Consider the following 23,474-nt stretch of genomic DNA (forward strand, 5'->3'; position numbering starts at 1 on the left):
AGAAGGAAATTGTGTTAAAAACACTAGAAATAATGGTACAGCTAGAAATAACATCCCTCCTGCAGAAATATTGCTGAGTAGCAGGGAGGGGTTTCTGTGCAATTTTATCTGACCTTTAGTTAAAAACCAGCTTTGCTCAGCAGCTGACTTTTGTTCATCCCTTGGGTGGCTGTTTAAAATGTGTCCTTCTGCACTAAGCCTTTTGTTTTTCCCCTGTATTATTCCATAGCTGATGCTCAGACACTGCACAGAAATGAGCATCTTTGCTGTGGCTGTCATACGTACTCCACTTTCATGGAATCTGTGAGACAGATTCATGCCTATTCATATATACTCTGTTCATGCAAATAGGGTACAGATACCGTTCTGAATAAAATGCAAGCTTTCTAAATTTTCATGTTTAGCTTCAATCCTGATCTCTTACAAAAGTGGTCAGAAGAGTTATTTTGCTCAGGTGGGGTTTATTTTACAAAGCTGAACAAAAGTAAGAGACAGAGAAATCTAGATAAGTCCATTATCAAATTGGAATATAATTCTGTAATTGTTGCTAATTCAGTGTGCCCTGGCACTCAAGAAGAAAACTTTTACAATATCCCAAGTAGTGAGTACTGGCTGACAATTATATTTTAAGCCTCATAATACAGATTCCTTAAACAATTATCAAACTGATTTATTAAAAGGGTGCAGTTTTTTGAGTGTAAAATTCTGATGAAAATATTTTTCACGTAAGTCTGAATTGAACACACACACATACAGCCTTAGCTTCTAGTACTTGCTACACAATCACTTAGGCATTATAAAAGTGCTTACAGCTAAGGATGTCTTTCACAGGGGAGAGGATCCTTCCTTCTCTCCATTAATCTTATCTATTTTCCATCATTCTTGTGCATTACAGAAATACTTCATGATGTTTTAACTTTATTCTTAACACATTGACACATTCCCCAGATGAAAAAAAGACCCAGTCCCGCTGAAATCAGTGACAAAACTTCCACCACCTTCAGTGCAATCAGGACCTGCTCTGCTCCCCGGTCCCTCTCTTGGCTTCATGTGATGTGTATAGCGTGGATGATATTTGCAGAGACATAAATATTGTCAGATCACCCACCAGTGCCAGGGAGGATGGTGTTTCACAGGTCCCAGCCCTCACCCACACAAAAGATTACTTCATTTGCTGAACAGGATTTAAGGAAACGTGTAAGCTAAATTTCTGCTAGAGACTCACATGGACAGGAAATTACATTAAAAATTGAAGAAAACAACCCACAGCATAAGAAATACAACTGATTGTTTAGTGCTGCTTCAATCTGTAATTCACTGCTTTCTTTCAGGCCATATAATAACAGCAGATTTTAGTCTGCTTTCCTCTTGGAGCACACTGCTTGACAGAACTGAACATGAGGTTTCCCTCAGCCTCTGGAAGTTAGGACTTGGCACTCATCCCCCATGTGTTTTCTTCTGAGTCTAGTCTTTAACTGCCTGCCAAACAAGTGTTTGGCCTTTGGTGCAGACAGAATTCACAGCCTGCCTCACTCATTGCCCCTTCAGCTGAGGAATGAACCTCAGAAATACACCATAATCTACTGAGTCTTGCTTTTCTGTGTTCCTGGCATTCAGGTCAACTCTCCATGCCAACACTTTTTACTTGAGGTCATTTGGTTACTTCCTTCCTGTTTGGCCAACTCAATTTCATGTTTTATTTTGTATTTTGATTTCAAAGAGTTCTTTCACCTAGTCATTTTCTATTTTTGCTCACCTTCTTTCTCCAGCAGTCAGCATTATATTTGCTGTGAAAGCCTTTTCTTAGTTCTTACAACATTGTACTGAACTGTATCTTAAAAAATATCTGCCATACACTTCTGACCACCTTATCTCTTGAGGGTTTTTAGCTTTCTGTGAGGACAGCACAAAATATCTCAGCAGTAGAACTGATTTGGCAGCAGTTCATACTTAAGTGCTTCCCAGAGCTGCAGCTTAAGTGAAGCATTAGGTATGTTATTGAGGCTGAGTATTGTGATTCTCAAGGTCTTTTTGTTATGCAATGAAACCTTTAAGCCTTTGAGCCACAATGTTTTATACATGGCTTAAAAAGTATTTCATTAACTTAGCTGTTTTCAAATCATGGCTGGTATTACACATGAGCTCAGACATTGTACAATGGGAAACAAAAATAAGAACAGGGATAAACCTGGAGTGTGCTATCTCTCACCTATCCAGAGTTTGCATTAGACAGAGAAAATATTTCATATGGTGTTCTCCTTTTCATATTTAACTGCACAGTCTTCCTACACCTAATTTTTTTACTTGTTACATGAAAGACAGTGTAAAATTTGTATGACAAGAAATACCAAGTGTTTTGAGTTCCTGAACATTGTATGTATGAATGCTGATCATATTTGAAACCACTGATTACTTGACATTTGCATTTAGTCTTTCTCTGCTCATGGCTTTGGACCTTCAAAATTAAAATGTGTTACGTAATAGAGATTTACAATTTCTTTTTTTTTTTTTTTTATGTCATAGCCTCTTCCCTAAGTTTCATGGACACATGCAGTTTTGAACTTGAAAATATATGTGGCATGATTCAAGGTTCAGATGATAACAGTGACTGGCAGCGTTTGTCTCAGGTTCCTGCTGGGCCAAATACTGATCACACTAATATGGGAGAATGCAGAGGTAGGAGAAAAAAACTCTTATCTTTCTGGGAGGTGTTTTCTGCAGAGGCATGAGGGGTTTCTTCAAGCTTGGTCATGTTATCTGTTTATTTTTTGACAAACTACAGTTTATTTTTTAGCTAAGCAGCATAAATCTACATCCCTAGGGACATCATGTGATATGTTGATTTTCTGCTTGTTTCAGAGGATCGAATGTCCTTATCTCTTTTGATCAGTTTTTTTGGTCTTGGTGTCACATCCTGTCATGAGAGTTATATAAAGCATTGGACCTGTGATACAGGCACACTAAATAGATTGCTGCTTTTCGGAATAATTGCTCAATAAGTCCTTGGACAGGAGTAGGATTTTGAAACGTGTATTATGAGGCCTGAGGTGAAAAATTAATTGACAATCTAGCTAGATGTATCTCAGCTTGTCAGAATGGTCCAAGAGTTTAGGAGTTTAAACCAGTCCTCCAGAGTGTCAACTGTGTGTTACTGGCACTGGGTAAAGACTAAAAACCCATGGTTTGGGTACAATTTGCTAGAGATAATGAAATGAGGACAAAAGCTGCAAAGAGAATAGTTGTACCTTTGGAAAAGGTGAGCAGTTAACAGTCCTCAGTCAGAGATTTGTACAGGATCTACCTAACCCTGACCTGGCTGTATCTTCTACGGTATTTGCAATACAGCATTAAGAAATCCAGTACACCAGGAAAACTGTTTTCTCTCCCCTCTACCGCTCATTTCTCACTGACTTTTGGCAGATTCTGGCTACTTCATGCATTTTGACACCAGTGCTGGAGGAGAAGGAAGCACAGCTGTCCTGGAGAGCCGAATTCTGTATCCCAAAAGAGGTTTTCAGTGCTTACAATTCTATTTATATAACAGTGGTAACGAGAGTGACCGGCTGAATGTCTGGGTCAGGGAGTACACGTCAGCCAATCCAAATGGCACTCTGAGATTCATCAAAGAGATAAAAGGTATGGAATAAAATTGCATTTGGCTTTAATCTATCCCCAGTATTTTTCAAAGTACTGGGGAAAATTATTGTGGCAAAGTCACCCATTTCCTAGTGCTGTTCTTCGGCTTTTTCTCTATCTATGTAATTGATTCATTGCTGCTGAAATTACACCTGATGGATCCTCAGTCAGCTGCTTTGCTATAATATAATAAATTACCACAAATTTCAAACTCTTGTATTATCAAGATAGTTTTCTCACCAAACTAGCTAAAATTCCATGAGCAATCATTTTAACTGTTCTAGAATTGCTGGTGTCAATAGCAGCTGATGAAGTTGGAATATTAGAGTAAATTACGATTAATAAGAAAGTATAATAAAGGAATGGAAAGCATAAGTGCCCTGGAATAGCTAATATATAAGTTTAGAAAAGATAAATAAAATTTAAATTACTTAACTGAAATATATGAGCAACAGATCATGATTTGAGTTGTAGTTTGAAGAAGATTAAATTAATGTGGTTTTAGGAGCCTATGGCCTACAGAATGACCAGCTGAGGTCAGCTAATGGACAAGAGCTCTTTAAGCTAGAATTGCCAAAGTCACCTTATGATTAAATTACTTTCTCAAATACTTAACTATTATGTGGTCTCCATTTCAGCTACACCAAGTTCAGAAAGATCTGAGCAAGTTCTTTTATTAAATAGATATAATTTCTGTCTCTTTTTGTCCCTTCAGGCTCAGCTGCTGCCAATGCCTGTTTTTTCCCCACTCTTTTCTTCACCTCTATGGCTTCTCCCTCTGTGCCCTCTGAGCTAACAGGCATCCTTAGCTAAGAATTGCTAAGGCAGGTGTAGACTTCACATCAGTCTGAGCCCTCCAAACTCTTTCAAACCCTACTTTGATGCCAAGAGTAATTTCTCCAGACTTCAGCCTTCCTCACAAATACTCTTTTGGGTCTATTAGACCCCATCTCCCATTTCTGCTTTCTCAAGTCCATATTTTCGTTTGAAGCCTCTGATGTCAGAAGCGTGTCCAAAGAGGCACCCTATTTTGACAATTTGTGGCAAAACTTTTAGGAATGGTTCAAGACCACTTTTCCCCCAAGCTGTTTCACTTCTCTCAAGTGAGAAGTTACTCTCACCAGTGCAGTCAATAACCAGGAACAGTGACACTGCAGCCCCTTCCATCCATGACTGATCCCCTGGCTGAGCTGCTCATGGGTTTGCACTGAACTGTGATGTTCGAGAAGCTTAGGGACAATCCCTGAACCCTTCCCACTGGTTTGTGGCAGATGGGGATTTTTGAACTGCACGTATTACATGTAAAAATCCTTTAGCTTATGCAGAAGACAATTTCATGGAAAACAGTGAGATGCTTTTCTTCTTGTTTCTTGGTTAATTTTTTTCCCTCCTAATTATAACAGTAATGAAAAATGTCAAGAAATTAAGACATATTTGAGATACATTGTGTTGTGCGGGTTGTTAGGAGAATGATGCATGAATTTTGTACCTGGGATTGGCACTGCTTGTTCAAGAAATGCAGCTGGTCTTCTGTGCAGATGAACTAAAACCAGGCCACAAAAGAAACTGTTTTGGTGCACATGCTTTTAAAAAAGGGTGTTCTACTTTCATTGGCCTCACAAGGACCCTGTGCAGAGGTCTTTGCTTTTGTGTACACTGCTCTTGGAGTCAAGTGGAATTTGCTAGTGCAGGCACTTTTGGATGCGGCATCAAACTTGCAGCAAGGTTCTATTGCACGAAGGAGGTTTTGCAAATGATTGGCTTTAACTTGACCTTAGTACCATTAATCATGTGATGGGTGAATAGTGCTTCTGCATTGGCAAGCTTCCAACAAGCCATTTAGAAATGCAAAAACAAATGAATGAACTAGCCTTGTAGTTCTAGGTTCCCAGAGTCCTCTGGAGCATTTTTTGTTGAGGCATGTTGTTGTTCAGTTATTTGAATATAACTTGTTCTAAATATTTTCTTTTTAACAATACAGGTGAGACTCTTTTGCGGATTTAATAATCTCAACTCCTGGATTATTTAATGAAATTTTATTAAAATATGTAAAAAAAAAGCAGCTTTATAACCCATCAACAAGTGCTATTATGCATATTAATTCTGTTAAAATATTGTATTGAGCAAGTATGATCTTGAACTGAAAAAGTAACATCTACAGAAGAAATATTCCATCACATCAGTGCCAGTGGAATTGAAAAATTCTTACACAGTATTGGTATAGGGTCCACAGACCTGTGCAGTGTTTGACTGTACTGCTGACTGAGAAATCTCTACCCTTGTTTTTCAGGTTCACCTGAGACCTACTGGCAGCTCCATCATGTTTCTTTGAATGTCACCAGTAAATTCCGGGTTATGTTTCAAGGCGTGAGAGGAAGTGGCTTATCAAATGGAGGCCTCTCTATTGATGACATCAACTTGTCAGAAACTCAGTGTCCCCACCACGTCTGGCATATCAGAAATTTCACAAATCTCCTCAACACAAGTCCAGCAGGGAAAGATGGGATAATATACAGCCCACCTTTTTACTCTAGTGAAGGATATGCTTTTCAGGTCAGCTTGTATGTAAATGGTACCACTGATAACCCATTTAATTTAGGAATATACTTGTCCTTGATTTCTGGAGCAAATGATGATCAGTTGAAATGGCCCTGTCCATGGCAACAAGGGACCATGATCCTGCTTGACCAGCATCCTGATATTCGTCAGCGGATGTCAAACCAAAGAAGTGTAACTACAGACCCTCTGAAGATTTCAGGTTAGTTAAAACCTAACATGTAAAACACAACCAAAAGACAAGGGGTGACATTTCCTCTTTGTGTAAATTAATGCATATTTTTTAGCTTCTGGAATGTTTCGTATGTTTTCAGCAACAATAATATTGATCCACGGACAAGAAAAAATTTAAACCTACAAGCAATTTAAGCTGGGACTGAGGATTTCAAACTTGCATTTGCATAAGAAACAGGTGGATCATCTATTCCTAAGGTTTCTTTCATATGCTCTGTGAGGATACATATATTTCTGTTTAAATGAGAATGGAAGTTTTCCAGAAGTCATGAAAAGAAAAACACTGAATTAACAATACAGGCAGTTTATAGCAGATAAAAGTGAAACAACTATCAAGCAAATCCCAGCCCTCCTTGTCAAAGGTACAGTGATGTCAGCAAACGCCTCCAGATGGACAAAGTACTGATTCTTATTATCTAATCTGTACTTGTTCAAGGTGTGAGAAGATAAGGGCTGTTGTCCACAACAACTTGGAAACATTGAGGTAAAAAGTAACTCTGAGAAATTATAGGAATCTCTACAGAGAGAGATATTAAAGAAAACACCCACATTCAACACTGGATAAAGTTTGGATTTAAGCCATAATGAATTTCTTCTTTTTGCCAAAAGAAATCATCTGTGCCACTGAATTAGTTTTCTGGACTTTCAGACTAGAAAGGAAGGATGGAAGGCACAAAACCATCCAATTCATATTATTATTTTAAAACCAATATGTTTTACATTGCATTTTCTGTGGCATTGGCTCTACATGAAAACAAAGTGAGTAATTAAGAAAGCCTTAATGTCCTCTCTGTAAATGAAAGACAATCCGCACCAGGTCCTCCATAGATGTTTGTAAAAGCACATTTTCCTTGTGTTTTCTGCTGTTACAGCCACAGTGCCCTTTTCCTTCTCTGACCCTGTGGACATGCAGTCTGTTTGCTCTCTGCTCCTTCTCCCTTGTTTATTCATATATATGCAAATAGCCCACGATTTCCAAGGGAAGCCTTGTAACATATACTTTTTATCTAACCAGAGAGGTGTTGGAGCAGGCAGATCTTTCTCCCTCGGTCAGATTCTTTCATGGACAATCAGGCTCAGCTTTGAGCTTTAGAGCAGGGCTTGATTGAGCAGGCATCAGTGATCTGTGGTCATTTGGGTTGCTCAAATATCTTGTGCCCCACATCTACTGCAGGAGTTGCTGTCTTTTGAGAAGCACTGCATTAACTCATGTTATAGATGACTGATGTGCTACTTATATTCTTGACCCCCTCACTTTAACAAACTAAAAAGAAAATACAACAGGTTTTCAACTAGCTCTCCAATAACCTCACCTCCAGCAGGTTCTTTTGTCAGTACCTCAAGCTAAACCAAGTCATTGAAGATCTCCATTGTCTTGTGCCACTCATCAGTGGGGAATCCCAGGCAATTGAGGTTTGAGACACAAACCCAGAGCAGTCTCACATCCACATTCTTTTTATGTTTTTTTTTCCCCCCCAGAATCCTCATCAAACTATATTTGGGATAGGCCAGATAAAGTGGGATCCGAAGCAACTTTTACCAATGGAACTAAATACATGAGAGGTCCAGGAGTTGGAACAAATGCATTTTTAACTCATGAGAGACTTCGAAGCCGCAACTTTATCAAAGAGGATGGTGTTTATATTCTTTTAACAATGGAAGGTATGTAAATATAGCTGATACTCTTTACAATGCAGCAAAAAGTGTCAGATACCAAGTCACTAGTGCTGTAGTTATAAATACACATGATGGACTTTGCACTTGAGCAGTATTTGAATTATGCCTGTGTCTAAAGTCAAATCATTTGAATAAATTTGTGAACAGATACATACACAGTGTAATTCCTTTATCTCACGTGAAGGTGTATAAAACAACGCTAATCCTGTGCAAATTATTTTGATTAGATTAATTTGAATAAAACTATATGTTTCTGAAAAAAACTCTAGAGGATATTTCCAAAGTACATCATACTCTTGAAAGGCAAAAAAGACTGTTTATCTGTTATACCTTTGGTCAGGCTTAGTGCTCTTTATTATTAGAAATTATCATTAGAATAAGAAGAAAAGTAATGTGGAGCAAAGACCTTATTGTCTGTGGGTTCACCATGCAGATATATCGCATCTCCTGTCAACTCAGCCGAGCTCTCCACCCACTGTTGTTACGACTACAAGTGCCAGCACCACCAAACCTGGCCCTAGCCCTACCACCACCACCACCAAGCCCCCCAGTGGCACCAAGACCACCACCACTGCACCCACCACCACCACCACAACAACGGGCAGCACCACCCAGCCCGGAGATCCAGCGGCTCCGGCTTTCTGCCCAGACAACCCCTGTGAAAACGATGGTGTCTGTGTCATGGTAAACAGAGCACCCGTGTGCAGGTAACTGCCTTTGCTCACTCTCAAATGCAGTTTTAGGATGAGTAATGAGAGTTTCTAACAAAATAAATATTTGCTCCCAGTGAAAGGAAAGACAGATTGTAGCTGATTAAGGGAAGTATTTGCAACTGCTCTTGTGAGACTGAACTTATGGCCAATTTGGGCAACAAAGCTCCTAACCTCAGCATTTGATCATTTTGAAGTACTCTGCTTGACTTTCCTGTAAATTATATTTTAAATGTGTTTATTCTTTTCAGTAATGTATTACTCCAAGTCTTTAGAATTCCCTATAGCAAAATGTAGAAGAGTTGACTAAATGTAATTGAAAGAAAAGAGCATTTATATAATTAGAGTAGATTTGCAGTACTTATCATGTAGGAAGCAGTGTAGACATTATTTTAAAATTTGATTCAGAAATATTGTACAGTGCAAATTGTGACCATGAGTTACCAAAATGTAGTCGCTTGCCTTTGAAACCAGCAGTGAAATCTGAGGAATAAAAGATTGTTTGCCCTGCAAGAAGATTAATATCAACTTTTATTTAATTCTCTGTGGATACATTTACGTAACCTACCTGCCTGATTAGCATTGTTCCAGCTCTCAAACAGGCTCTGAGGCTGAAGACAGTAACCTTAGATGCTGTTCCAGGGCAGGTGGACTGGGGGAGTGCTGTGAGGAAAATATAAAGGCCAAGAGCCACAGGAGTCAGGATGACTCATTAAGTGTTATATATCCCCATTTAGAAACCTTTTAAAAAATAATTCTTGTGCAACTCATCAGAAGCAGGTCACAAATATGAGTAAATGTCAAGAAGTGGTTCTAAGAAGACAAAAATAAAAAATATGCTCAATGTCATGCCTCATTTCAAAATTATGGAAAGAGAACATTTATTTTCTGACATCTGTGGACTGTTTGAAGCTTTAGTGCCTTTGCAACCTACTCTCTGTCCTCTAGAAATGTGTGACCAGCAGTCAGTTTCCACCAATTTTTCCCAATTTTCTGTCAGGAAATAGGTGGGAATGTGATACATCTTTTAAGCTGAATGACCTGGAGTCTCCCCAGCAGGCAATATCTTTGCAGTGCACTGCAAACAGACTTGTTTTCAGGGCTGAAAACAAGTAGTCCTGAATAAATGGCTTAGACAGGAGCTACAAAATCAGTACACAAAGAATAACCAAGGTTAGAAAGATGGAGGTGGGTGTGCTGACTGTGCTGCTGGGTAAGGTGATGGAATCAAAGCCTGGAGGTTGTTTTCAGTCCTAAAACTGGATGGCTGCTGGGCTGTGAATTTATTTTCTTACTGCTTGTTGGGTGAGGACAGAGGCAGCTCTTACAAGTTCTTTAAATTTGAAAATTACAAAAAAAGAGAAGCTCCATAGATCAGGGGCAATCAAGCACTAAGAGGTCAAGAGGACCAGGAAGGCATTTAGGATTTCTGGCAAAGGCTCTCTCTGAAGGCACAACCTGTGAAACATCAGCAAGCTGAAAGAAACACATTTTGGTGTGTAAGGACAGTAGACCACTCGGGCCACTCAAAACAACTTTAAAATAGAAGTCCGTTTTAAGGAAACTTCATTATGCTTTAGGATATAGAAATTGCATCAGAGATGCCATTTTACTCAAGTAGGCTTTATCACACCTTTAATCTTTAGATGATAATACATGTTTGTTATTTTGCTTTCTAGATGTCCAGCAGGTGACAACTGGTGGTACATGGGAGAAAAGTGTGAAAGGAAAGGCTCAACTCAAGAAAATACTGTAATAGCTGTTTCTTCAACCATAGCTGTGTTTGTTGTAATGCTTATTGTCACCATCACAACTGCAGTGTGCCTAAAAAAGAAATACAAACAAGGAAAGGAGAATAAGGAGAGTGTGACTCTAGAAGAAGTAAGTACCTTGCCTCTTTCAGCAAACATACAGACACATGCACACATATCTATATTCACTAAAAAGCAAACAATCAAATTAAGTAAGAGGTAAATGGGAAGATGTCACCTTTTTGCAGCCTAAAGACTACAGGTTAAGTATTAAAGAGCTCCTTTAAGTGACACTGATTTATCAAACACCAAAACCCCACTTAATTCAAAATCTGTTCCCATCTTCCACCCCCCTCCACTCTGCCTCAATGACAGCCTACATTGAGTAGGATAGTGTGAATCAAGGGGCTCATTTTTAATTGTAATTAAACCATATTTTCTGTGCAGTAAACCTGTATTTCATCTATTACTGCCTATTCTACTAAAGGTCTCCCCTTAAAATACCTGGATATGGTGTTAAAAAATGCATCCCACGATGTCAAAACAAAAAGCAAATCTAAAAAATAATTTTCCACATTCCAAGGCCATTTTTTATGCAAGGCATGAAGTAGCTGTGGACATATTAACTTAAGGAAAGATAAAGAAGACAGCAGGTTAAAACTGTCTAGATGACAGGATCAGAAATGCCATGTACTGAATAGAAGCAGTATTTGGGCATTTTTTCACAGGAAATTTCATGCAGTCTGAGACACATGGACTTTAAGTAGAGGCTTGTCCTGGAAATAGCAAGAGTGGCATAGTTTAGAGGGACTCACAGGGCACAGGAGAAATTTTGTAAATGAACTGAAGAGGAATGTCCTTCCAGAAAGCAGAGTTCCATTTTTAATTTTGCCCTAATACTCTTTGTGTGATACCCCATTGAGTTGCAGTACCTCTGTGCAGTGTCAGATACTTGACACTGCTACTTTATGACCATCCAATAAATAGTTTTGGTTTCTTTGCAAGTAATGCTCTTACATTATACACGTACTTCCCTTCCCTATGCACTTTTAAGATGTGGGTTTGGTTTTTTTCCCTCATTTAGACTAAAACATCCTTCTGAAGATAATGCAAACAAGCATCAAAGACACGAGATGAACATCACTGCAAAACCACAACTACGTCATCATTCTTTCTGTTCCTTTTATCTCAACCATCATGATAAAAGTTTGTAAAGTCTGGAAAATAATTCATCATCTGGATAAAACACTTTGCTAAAGTCAGTGCAGTGTCTGACACTGCTGTGTACCATCATTCAATAGAGAAAAATGGAAATATGTTGTGTGACATGGCTGGCTTGTCCTTCATGTCTACCTAAACATGAAGAAGCATGAAAACAGCATCCTGAATTTCAGTCAACACAGGAAAGTCTAAATTTGCTGTATTATCATTGTACAGCTGTCTATAATAAAGGGGAGCTGGACCCTGTGTTCACAGGGTAGCCAGCAGTTCTCAGTCCTGCTGCAGCTGTCATTCAGTAGTGTGAGAGTTTGTGAAGTGTGGGAGCGTCTGGTTCGTTTGTTATTTGGCTGTGATCTACTCACTATAAAAGAAATAACAGGTAATGAGGAAAGTAATAAATGAACCTCACAGACACACATTAATGAGGAAGTCACAGCAGAGATAATAATGAGGGTCCAGAATGTTTCAGCCACTGATTGATGGTCCATTAGAGGAACCACTCAGGCAGAACCCTCAAGAATGTCAACCCGAACAATTATTAACTGATAGGAAGGGGGAAATATGATTAACATGAGTGTTGTGGAAAAGTTGAGGCTGCTTGAGATACAGACTACCAGAAAAGGCTTGTAGATTTATGTAAAAATGACTATGAGGTGTTTAGGGGAAGAATCAAAATATCCAAAGAAAAGTGGGGGGAAATGGGGCCAGAAACTGGAAAGGCCTGTCTGCAAAGGAGAGCTGGATGCCAATGGCCAGAGGAGACCACAGGTCTTAGGGCTCATGGATCTAGGTACTAGCACATGGAGGGACTTGCATGGAAGGGTCTGTGTGCCAGGAACTGGAGGGAATGTGGGCCACCGAGCCTGTAGATTTGAAGACCAGCAACTGGAGGGACTGGTATGTGTGTTTTGTGCATGTCTTGAAAGGTCCAGTTACCAGCAGCACCTGGAGGGATCAGGTTGTGTGTTGGTGTGTAAGAGGTCTAAGTGCTGGCAGCTGGAGAAATCTGTGTGTTAATATTTCTTCAGTGAATTTAATCCTCTGTGTGTGTGTGTGTGTGTGCATGCACAGTCCACTAGCAAACTTCAAGCTGGACAAGCTGGTGAGTTGGAGGAAACATTTCCACATCTGGAGGATTCAAACATCACACTGCCCTACCTGGCAAGCAGAAGGTAACTTGCATGCCACTGCCAGAACTCCCAAGCATGGATATTTACCAGGTTTAGAGGCCATGCTAACATTGAAGGGGACTGTGCATGTTTCAGTGTGTTTCTGGATGTGGACAATGAGGGCACACATTTTTTCACCAGAGAACCTGCATTCTGATTTCCTGGAGGGGAGGAAGAGGACAGGGCTGTGTGCCCTTCTCTGAGTTAAGGTAGCATTAGAGGGGTTGTGCAGCCCATGCTGCTCTGTGCGTGTGCGCAGCAGCTGGAGCCACCAGCCACTTCAGGGACCCCTGTGTGTGTGTGTGTGTCAGTGTGTCTCAGACACAACCTTGCTGCCAGCCAGACCTGGGAGCAGCAGCCAAATCCTTAGGACTGGGATGCAGAGATCACCTGGGACCATTCCTGACTGGGCATGTTGGCTGGAGAGCTGGATCCTGGGTCTGGGAGATTTAGTGGCTTCCTTAACACCCCTGACAAACAGATCTATGATTCAGTAGGATTTGGAGAAATAAGTAAGCATGGAAATGAAAGGGCCCGAGGAAGCAAAACGTCCCTCCCTGAGGACACTTCGCAGAGGGAGATGGCAGCCACCATGGGCACAAATCATCACATTTGTGGTGTTTTGCAGGGGGGCTGTGAGAGACAGGAATGCCTGTAATGGAAATGTCAGGTCACACCAGACGGTTGGTAGACTGGTATGTGAACGTGTTCACATTTAAAGGTAATCAGTTACTTTGATTGCCTGGGATGGGTGTTGATGATTTTAACATTTGTCATGCAATTTACGCTAACTCTGGGCAAGAGCAGTTCAAATGTATGGAAATTTGATGAGGGAGCAAGTCTTCCTCTGAATGCTACTGCACAGCACAAAGCAACAAATGTGTATTCTTCTGTATCAACGCTATATATGTAGTCCTTCTCTGATTCATATTCTCTGAAATGTAGTTGTATTTAAAGCATTCATAGCTGGATTTATTAGCTTTTGTTGGAATCCAAAGATTCATGAAAACAGCCAGACAAAATTAACAAAGATTTGTCAGAGCTAACAAACATCCTGGATAGGAAAATACCCTACTATAGCTGTCTTAAAATAACTTTCCTATTTCCACATGTCTTCATCAGCAGTTTTCATGCAAATAATCTTCCAAATGCGCCTTCAATTAAGATATGCACATAGATTTACATGGAGTTAAGAAGACACAAATGAGACTGTTCATAAATTCAACCCTGGTTGCAATCCTGAACATTATAAACTGCAAGTATTTGATAATTTCAAATGTGAAGTACCAGATTTGTGACAGTAGAGATCATTTATTTTTTTGAAATCCAGATTACATGAGATACTTACCTGTACTTTCATCAGAAGAGAGTTTAATACACAGAGCAGTATTACAATACAATTTCAATACATTGCAGAAGATACAAATTCCATAGGGTATATCCTGAAATGTTAAACTTTCATGGGAAAAAATCTTAAGCTTCTGCTTATTCATTTCAAACAGGAATCAATGAAGAGCATGATTTAAAACTGAATCTCATTGTCAGTGAGTGTGAACAACTCACTTCTGTGCAGCCAAAAAAGAGGCTTTTTAATGTCCTTAACTGACCTAAAAATACTCAAGAGGCATATTTCTTTCCAATTGTACAATGCGGAAAAATTACTCAGGAAATGCAGAATGAGATTGAATATTACACTTTATTGTTCATCCCAAAATTTATGTTACTAGCTCAAGTTCCTGAGCAAATACATTTTTCTTAAAAAGCTCTGGCACAAATGAGTTAATGACCTTAATTTTGGAGAGGTACATTTTACACATTTACAGAAAAAGATGGATATTAATCCCAGATCAGATACTGTGTTGGCTGGTCAGAGAGCTATACATGGGCTTGCAGCCAGGTGTTACTTTATTTTCCTGGAGCAAATTTATTCACAGAAGGTTTTACTAAAAATCTTTCCTGTAAAGGTCCCTCTGCCAAATCACTGAGATAACAATGTAAAGTAAACACCAGCAGTGTTAAATCTGCAGCAATCCATTTATCTCTCCTGTCCTCACACCGTAGTGATTCAGGTTGAGTTGCAACAAGGATTTTACTCTGCCCACACGCCTTCTCAGGCACATTCCACTCTCTACACACCAGAACTAGTGTGAAAACCCTATTACTGTGTTCCCACAAAGTGCAAACAAAGGTTTGGGCTGTGGACATTGACTCCTTGGGTTGCCTGCCCTGTTCCTGTTCATCACTCAAGAGCATCTCTAGCAAAGACCCAGACGTAAGTGAATGTTTTCTTCTCTGCTCCTCCTTTTCTGGGCTCCAGATTTGCTGTACAGCTGGACCCAGCAGAGTATGTGCACATTGTATCCAGAACTGTGTGCATGACTCATTCCCCACTGCTGAGTCTATCAGGAGTCACAGCATGGGCTTAAAAATAAACTAACTCCAATATTCAACTCAGTGGTTCAGGTGTGGAATAAGAAAGAAAGAAAAAAACAAAACATGGGTCATGGTTCTAGCTACTTCTTGGTTTTTCTTCAAGAATCTCAGCACTTTTAATCCTGCTACCTACTATCTATGCTAAACAGCATACGAAGGCTCCTGTTCTGATACAGGCAAAACAGCTCACTGCTATTTGCATCACACAGAGCAGCTCTGCTCAGTTTAGCTTTTGCACAAGTAGCAAATTACTGAGTCATAATGTCTCAGTCTGGCTGGCACAGCATTGTCTAAATGCAAAAAAGGGACTGATCCTAGACACCAGCCCTCCTGTTTCAGCTGAGTGTGTCAGGTGTCTCGTGCCACCCACGCCAGACACAGTCCCAGGCTGCAGGGCAGGAGTCATGACTTGTCTTTTTCTTTAGGTGCAATTCAGAACAGAGAAGTGGCTTTTTTCCCTTTTATTTTCCCCACAAGTCTCTTTATCCACTGCTATTAGAGCTCAGGGTCTTTTCCTAGGACACATATGCCATCAGTTGAACTACCTTTGACTCTGATAAATATGATTTTAATTCTCCTTTCTTCTTGGAGTGTATTTTCAAGCTATCTTTGGGGCTGGTACTACAGACAGTTATGTCTCAAAAGGAGAAGATAACCAAGAATTAAACTGCCTTTTCTGAAACTGCCAGTGCTTTTCTAGAGTTACTGCTTAGATACTTTTTTAATATTGATGCAGTGATGGCAAAACACTTGTATTTTGCTCTGTGTTATGAAATTATGAAGAAATATATGGTGATATAATTTTCCCATTTCTTTCAATGACATGTATTCTAATAAGGAAAACTCTAAAGTTGAAATTTAAGGATTTGTTTCATGCAAGAAGATTATGAAGTTTTTCAGCAGACAGATTCCCTGTGATTGCTCTCCTTGTCTTCTCCCTCTTCTAAGCATCAACAGAAATAACTGGGAAAAAACCAATGACCACAACAACTCAGACTAATTACAACTTACACCAGATAAACTCTAACTGGTATCATAAAGGCTGCAGGAAAGTTTACAAGTTTGGAGTTCTTTTGCTCATAAATTCCTAAACTTTTACTGGAGATGAAAAGTTCCATGCTTGATCTATGTCTTTGGCTTCATTTACTGTGAAAACAAAATAGCACCAAAGAAGTTTAACTGGAATGTCAAGAACTTAAAAGAACAAAACCAAACCTCATTGTTTCCCAAGGTTGCAATGCTTAATCCTACAATACATAAACATGGTCACTCTTCTAATGCAATACTCATGGGAAAAAAGACCTGTGTGCTCTTTATGAGATTTGAATCTTATCTCTAAACCTTTTGATGGAATACTTTGATTAACTGCTTAATGATAGCCTTTCTACTTCAGTTACTAATATGTAATGAGAACCAGCCACCTTCTGCTAGAGCTCTGTGTATGTGCATTTGCCCTTGATTTTTTATTTTAACTCCATCTGGATCTACGAAGTCTATGCTACAAAAAAACAGACCAAAACTTCCCAGAGGCACATCTCCATCTTTACTTTCCCCCCGCCCCCCCATACTTCTCATTATGTTGTGAACACTTGGCTTTGCAGGCAGCTCTCACTCATGTAAATGATATTTGCTTGTTCAAAAGAGAACTTTATAAATTACGTAAAAGTATCATTGCAACTCCAGTTTTGCTTGTTAAGAAAGCTATTAGTTTATTGAGTTTGGTAGCTATTAAGCTGTTTAATAAAACTTGTTTATTAACTGTGGAAGGAGTCCCTGTTGCTCCTTAGAAGAGTCAGGTTTCATTCTGGCAGCCACTGTCATGCTTTCATCACTAGAAAAGATTTGTCAGTGTAAGCTGGAGGTAAGGAGAGAGAAAAAGAAAATTGAAGGGTTGCTTTAACCAGAAGAAGAATGACCATACTTAAGCCTTAACAGGTGTGATTGGGAGGAATGGGAAAAGAAAAGCTGCTGGGATAACACAGTACAAATTTTCTTAAGGGAAAAAGCTCTAAGGAAAAGAAAGAAACTTAAATTGAGATAGTGAATACCTGCTATGGGCCACTGCATGATAGTCTGTCTACAGGCTGTGTCCCCCAAGCAGATTCCTCCTACTCAGCAGCCCACCCATTTGCTCTGCTTTTCACAGATTGCCAGCTCACAGCAAGATCAATTGCCACTACCTGTGTCCTTTCTAAGCTATTTCCATCAGCTTACAGCAATGCCCACATCTCTCAGAAGTGAGACCTCCAGCTGCCCAAATCCCAGGGCTGCAAAGCCTCTTTCAGCAGCTCTCTCCCTTGGGAAGGTCTGGGAAGCTGACAGGCAGGGAGATGCAGAGCTGGCATAAGCATCACACAAAACAGACTTAGCCACTGGGAGCTGGAAGACTGAGGAAAAACCTGAAAATGTAACCCTTTCCATGGACAAAGCCAGTAGTAATACCTTGTTGTGCCAGCTCTGCTGTGCCCCTGTGGAGGGCTTATCCCTGCATAAGTTGCAGGTGGGAGCAATAAATAAAAGTGGTTCTTAGCTTGCAGGATTTGCTGGAGGAACCGGTGGAAACTGAACCTCAGTTTCACACAGGCACTGAAGACTGATTTTGTTCTGCTCCCTTGGGAGGGAAGTCACCATCCCACATCCAGTACCCCTTGCCAGGAATCAGGCTGGCCTTTCCTGGAAGTGTGCCCTACACTGGCTTCCCTGGCCAGGTCCCCACAAGGTCACATGGTGAGAGCGACTGCAAATCAATTTAATTAACATCAAACCTCCCCCACTGGCAACAGCCTGTCCATGGAAGATCTGAAGAGCTCTGTTGGGCAACACCTTTCTCCCACGAGTGTATCTTGAGCTTTGGAAGAAATTTGAGTTTCTGAGAAATACAGATAGCCACAGATGCATTCATTTTGAGTGCAGTCACAGCAGCCTCTAAGACATTTTTGAAGTAAAATGTGAGGAAAGGAGAAAAGAAGGTTTATTTACGTTTTTTCCCCTGGGGGTTCAGATGAGAAAGCCACTCCACCCTTTGTGCTAAGAAAGTAATAAAAATGCTTTTCTTTACTCCATAATAATACCTGGGTGCCTAGATCCAGTTGTGCTTCTTGTTTTCCTAAAAGCAAGCCATCTGGGCTTCCACTTCCCTTGATTTATGCCCATACTGCACAAACCACTTTGCAGGTGTGTCAGATTGCTCTCAGATTGGCTGTGGTCAGCCTCACTGGTGTATTTGCTTTCTCACTTATTTCCCACAGCACCTCAATGATCTGGAGGGCTAGGATAGGCTTAAAATTACATTTGTTCTTTTCCATTCCACAAATATTCTTTAACTATAAAACACTTCCCTACTTCTTATTAGGTGTCATCAAAACCATTTTGAGGCTTGTTACCCAAGCCCCCATGGGCTGGGATGCAGGAGCTCAGGTACAGTGGGTGCTGACTGACTCTCACATGGGGTGCACAGTGTGCAGCCCCTTGCACCACAAGAGGGTTTTAAAGCTCAGAAGATGGAAAGTTTGATATCTTCGATATGCAAGGCTGAGCATCAGGTTTTTAATCAGCAGTTACAGCTGCTGTCAACTGCCTTCCTGGCAACCCCCTGCTGATGGTGGAAGTGGTTTAGGGAATGTTTCACAATACAAAGAACACCTCTTAAAGGGGAAAGCAGAGCACTTTGCCATTTTCCAGCCTTTTGCACACTGATTTTAGAGCAATGGGAAAAACCAAAGAGCCTAATGAGCAGTAGAGAAGTCCTGACCTTTCTTTGCTACCATTTTATTCAGCATACATGCAAATGCTTAAACTGTGCTGAATAACTGGTGCCATATCTGTGAGTACACGACTCCTCTTAGTTTATTAAACCAGAGTGCAGGAAACACTCCTTCCCCACCACTTTATTTTTTGTCACAAGAGGTGCTGAAAGCATTTGAAATTTCAGTAGCTACCGGTGAAGTAAAAATATTTTTTGGACATCTCTCTCAAAGGTCACAGTGTAAGACATAGCAGAGCACTCCCAAGGGCCTGGATCATCTCAGATGGAGCACACATTAGCAGGATTACCCTTGCCAAAGATCTTTTCTCATCTGTAAAAGGGTTTATTTGTCAATAAACCTCAGACTTCAGTGATAACTAAGAGCACAGCAGCTCCATACAAATACACCAAAAAAACTTTTATGGGAGGGAAATGTGGATCCCAGCAGCCAGAGTCCTGACTCCTTCTCCATGGATGTGCAAAAGAAAAGGGCAGGAGGTCACCTCCTTCAGATCCAGGGACTGGAGGATGCAGGTCCAGGCCTCTGAACTGGATGTTAGGAATAGTCACTAAATATTTACTTATTATGTTGGGCTAATTGCCCCAGTGCACGGAATCCTGATACTTCCAATGTCTGGTAGGAATGAACTTGAATGAGATGAATGCTCAAGCACTTACAAAGTAGTTTTACAATTAATTACCCAAATACTTCTGAGAAATAGGAAATCAGTTTCCTCATTTACTGGAAAGAGTTAAATTAGTGCTGTTAGGAAGCTTAAGTAAGGGCACAGTATAAATTCCTGTCAAATCAGATTGAGAAAAGGCAACCCACACCAGCACCTGTTTGCTGGTCTGACATTTTGCTGCCCCAGTGATGTTGTTTAGTCGAGCAGTCACAACCAGGGAAATGCCACTTGGGGGGAGCAAACCCGGGATCTGAGTTCTGCTCCGCCACAGCCACAATCATTGACAAAACACTCCTTTCCTCCTGGCCCCCAAAATCCCACAGTTGTTAGATGACAGACCTCAATAGCTGGATGAAGGTGGTGGTACCAGGGGTGCCAGGAGTCCCTCATGATGGATCACGGTATGCTAACCCTGATCTTGCTAAATCCAAGGAAGTGTGGGGCTGTGGTGTCAAAAGATGCAGCTTTCCAGGCACCTGAATGACATTTACAGCCAACTTTTATGTGCTACCACCTGATCTTCACAGTAAGTACTTTTTATTCAGTGTTTTCTAAGCTCCTTCACTGAGAAAAGAGGAAGATGTCTTTGACACTGTTCCAGGTATGTTGAGAAGTGTCAAAGCTTTTCCTATTTTCAAGTACTGAAGATCAAAACTTACAAAGTTTAAAATATTCACTTAAGCCTTGTAAATACCTTGAAACATCTTTACTACATATTTATTCCTCCTTTTATTTCGTTCATTATTCAAAACCACAGCTTCCATATAAATGTCATAAATGTCCCTTCTGCTTCAGCTTAACAGGAAAAAATTTTGAGCAAATCAAATCAACATTTTTCATTATTCCATGTACAGGAGCCTGCCACGCTTCACCAGGATCTCCAAAAGCACAAGTCCAGGCAATGGGAAGAAGATAAAGCATCAGGGAAACATGTGCTCAAGCCTTAAAGAAGTTCCCAAAATTGAAAAGCTCTGGTTGCAGAATTTTAATTTGCCTTTTTTTTTTTTTTTTCCCCAGCATTTCCTCTCTAGAATGCTCCTGCGTCCTTGCAAACTTGGAAATCTTGCAACACTAATTAGCTTCTAAACTGCTTAATTACTTGTAAGATTATACCAACAGTATTGGTGTGTATTGTGATTGCAATTTTCATTTCGGTTTCAAACTGGAAGGAAGAGAAACAGAAGCTGGCATTTTTAAGGTCAAGACTGTTAAAAAAATATATATATAAAATAACTAAATCTGTTTTCTTAAGAAAAAGTTTATATTACTACAGTATTATTGCATACCTAACACTCTAGACAATAGTACAACACAGGTGGGTACTAAAGACGTCCTCAGAAATTCTACTGTTTTCAATAAATGAGATAGAAATGTTTAAAATGTACTTTCCTTTAATTAGAGTTCTTTCTTCAGAATCCTCCCAGAATAAATATTAAAAAAAAACCCAACAAACTTAAGCTCTCATTCCATATTTCAAAGAAGCTTGCCTATGTCCCACCTAGCTTTGCATTTCACTAAGGGACCAGTTTCTGGCTTCATTAAAGCTTTAATAGACAGTCCTTTGGATTGCAAAGTGCAGCTGATCCATTAGCATTTCATTGTGTGCCATTAGACACCTGCTTTGAACTTCCATGGCTCCACGTGTGCCACATTTAGGTACCCAGCCAGGCAATGCAGGTGCTGAGCAAGTGCTTTGGACAAGTGGTTATCGGCCAACAGATCCCACCTGTGCTGGCACGGTCAAAATGCCACAGCAGGCTCCTGTGGAGGAAGATTTTCTAGTTGCCCGCTTGAGGAAAGAAACTATACCCTCAAAAGATTTGACAAGGATTATTGTTTTAGGCTATTCTATTTTTTTAAAGCAAGTTATCAAATATTTGATTGAAACCTTGCAGAGAAACAAAGAGCTTGGTTTATATAAGTAAGTGGACATCTCTGCCAGGAGCTGCTCTGGAGCAGGTTAGAGTCTGCAGCTAATGTAACTTAATTATGGGTACTGAAAACAAAGCATTTAGGAATGAAGTCACAACTGAACAGCTACCGTGACTACCAGTGACAGAAGTAGAACAGTTCCATCAACTTTGGAGATAAAGTGAAGCCCATTTGTGAAATCAGTGGGTGTCTCGCCCCAGTGAGCAGCGCAGGATTAGACTCGATTGCGCATCGTGCCAGCACTAGTTACAAACATAGAACAGATGTCAAGTAAATAGGGAAGTGTGGGACAAAACAGAAATAATTGTAAAAATGTGCCCAAGGATAAAATAAATTGATCCTAAGACACTAACAAACATTCTTGTATAAAGCAAAATGAGTCTTTGTACTGGGTTGGCTTTTATTTTCTTGCTAATATTGCATAACAGAACTGCGCTGGCATGATGAGGAGGGAGGATAATAAAATAACTTATCAATGCACTATTAACTCTACATGCTCTTACCTAATAACAAGATATTGATGTCTCCTTTAATGCATGCCCCATAGTTGAAAACATTCTCATTACCCTGCAGTAGCATACAAAAAATGGCTTTTTTAATACACTCATGGCCATGAATGTTTGGTGCTAAAGGCTTGCTTAAATGGTCAAAGATACCCTATTTAAGAAACAGCAAACACTTACATTGCACATTACCAACATTAAATGCAATCGCATTATCCATTAGCCAGTATTAGTGCAATTTATATCTTACTTTGGTTTGAGTTTTGCAGAATTTCTTGATCATTGCCACATCATCAGTTGAGAATGTGGGTGCTATTCCTTTGCTCATCAGTTTGATATTATTAGGAAGCATTATTGTCCTGGATATTTTCCTGCAGATGCAGAGAAATGCCATGAGATTAACTATTAAATAAATACTGGACCATTGTTTTACACAACACAAAAAAAAAAAAAAAAAAAAAAAAATCAAAGAACTCATTAGGTTTATCCATTTTATTATGGCTCGGCAAGTGAAATCCACACTGCAAGAGGATTCAATGAAATTCCAACATCAGCCGCCACAAAGAGGCCTCATGGAAGAGTAGGGACACAACAGGGGACATCAAGTTGTTACTGGGGAGGGCCCAGAGCCAGGTGAGGGGAGGAAATTTGTCAAAGAGGAGATGGCATTAGGTGGAAAGTGTTGCTGTCTGCTCCAGTGGCAGCATGGCACCATCTCCAGCAGGTACAGGGAGCAGCTGGCACAGGCCAGGCCAGCCCCTGGCTCTGAAACAGGGGGATCCTTCTCAGTACTGGCAGCATGCTGAGAAGAAATTTTTAACTGTTTGGTAAATGCCAGTCCCTGCCATGGGACACCAGGTTCCTCTCAAGCCAGTGCTGATGGCAGCCTCTCCTGCTGCCATGCCCCTCCATTCAGAGTTTTATGACTGCTTATTCCTCCTGTGCACTGGCCAAAAGAAATTGATTTTTCTGTAAATACCTTCCACATGATATCTGTAATATTGTAAGCATTTACTTACAATATTACATTAGTCTCATTTGCTCTTGAGACACAGGGTATTTGGATATTTCCCCACTGAGGATGGATGGCAATTCTGGCAGCTACACAGTGGTACCTTGAGCAAAGGAGGATGCACTGGCTCACAGGTTGCCCATATTTTTGTTCCAGTGCCTGCTTCAACCTGAGCTGCAGTCAACGCCTTAAAGGTATGTAAGGACACC

The 23,474-nt window shown here is 40.2% G+C and overlaps 1 protein-coding gene across 1 annotated transcript in view; it reads left to right on the forward strand.

Annotated features, from left to right (window-relative positions):
* Positions 1-23,474, forward strand: part of MEP1B (meprin A subunit beta) — a 39,403-nt gene that overhangs the window by 13,066 nt on the left and 2,863 nt on the right. Inside the window, exons 9-15 of the mRNA XM_041399223.1 lie at positions 2,524-2,676; positions 3,421-3,636; positions 5,927-6,394; positions 7,906-8,088; positions 8,537-8,810; positions 10,493-10,694; positions 12,041-12,164. Coding sequence (XP_041255157.1) covers positions 2,524-2,676; positions 3,421-3,636; positions 5,927-6,394; positions 7,906-8,088; positions 8,537-8,810; positions 10,493-10,694; positions 12,041-12,164 — 1,620 coding nt within the window. The remainder of the gene's footprint in view (positions 1-2,523; positions 2,677-3,420; positions 3,637-5,926; positions 6,395-7,905; positions 8,089-8,536; positions 8,811-10,492; positions 10,695-12,040; positions 12,165-23,474) is intronic.

The sequence above is a fragment of the Onychostruthus taczanowskii genome, unplaced genomic scaffold (genome assembly GCF_017590055.1).
Source record: "Onychostruthus taczanowskii isolate IOZ18803 unplaced genomic scaffold, ASM1759005v1 scaffold16, whole genome shotgun sequence".
NCBI classification, from domain to species: Eukaryota; Metazoa; Chordata; class Aves; order Passeriformes; family Passeridae; genus Onychostruthus; species Onychostruthus taczanowskii.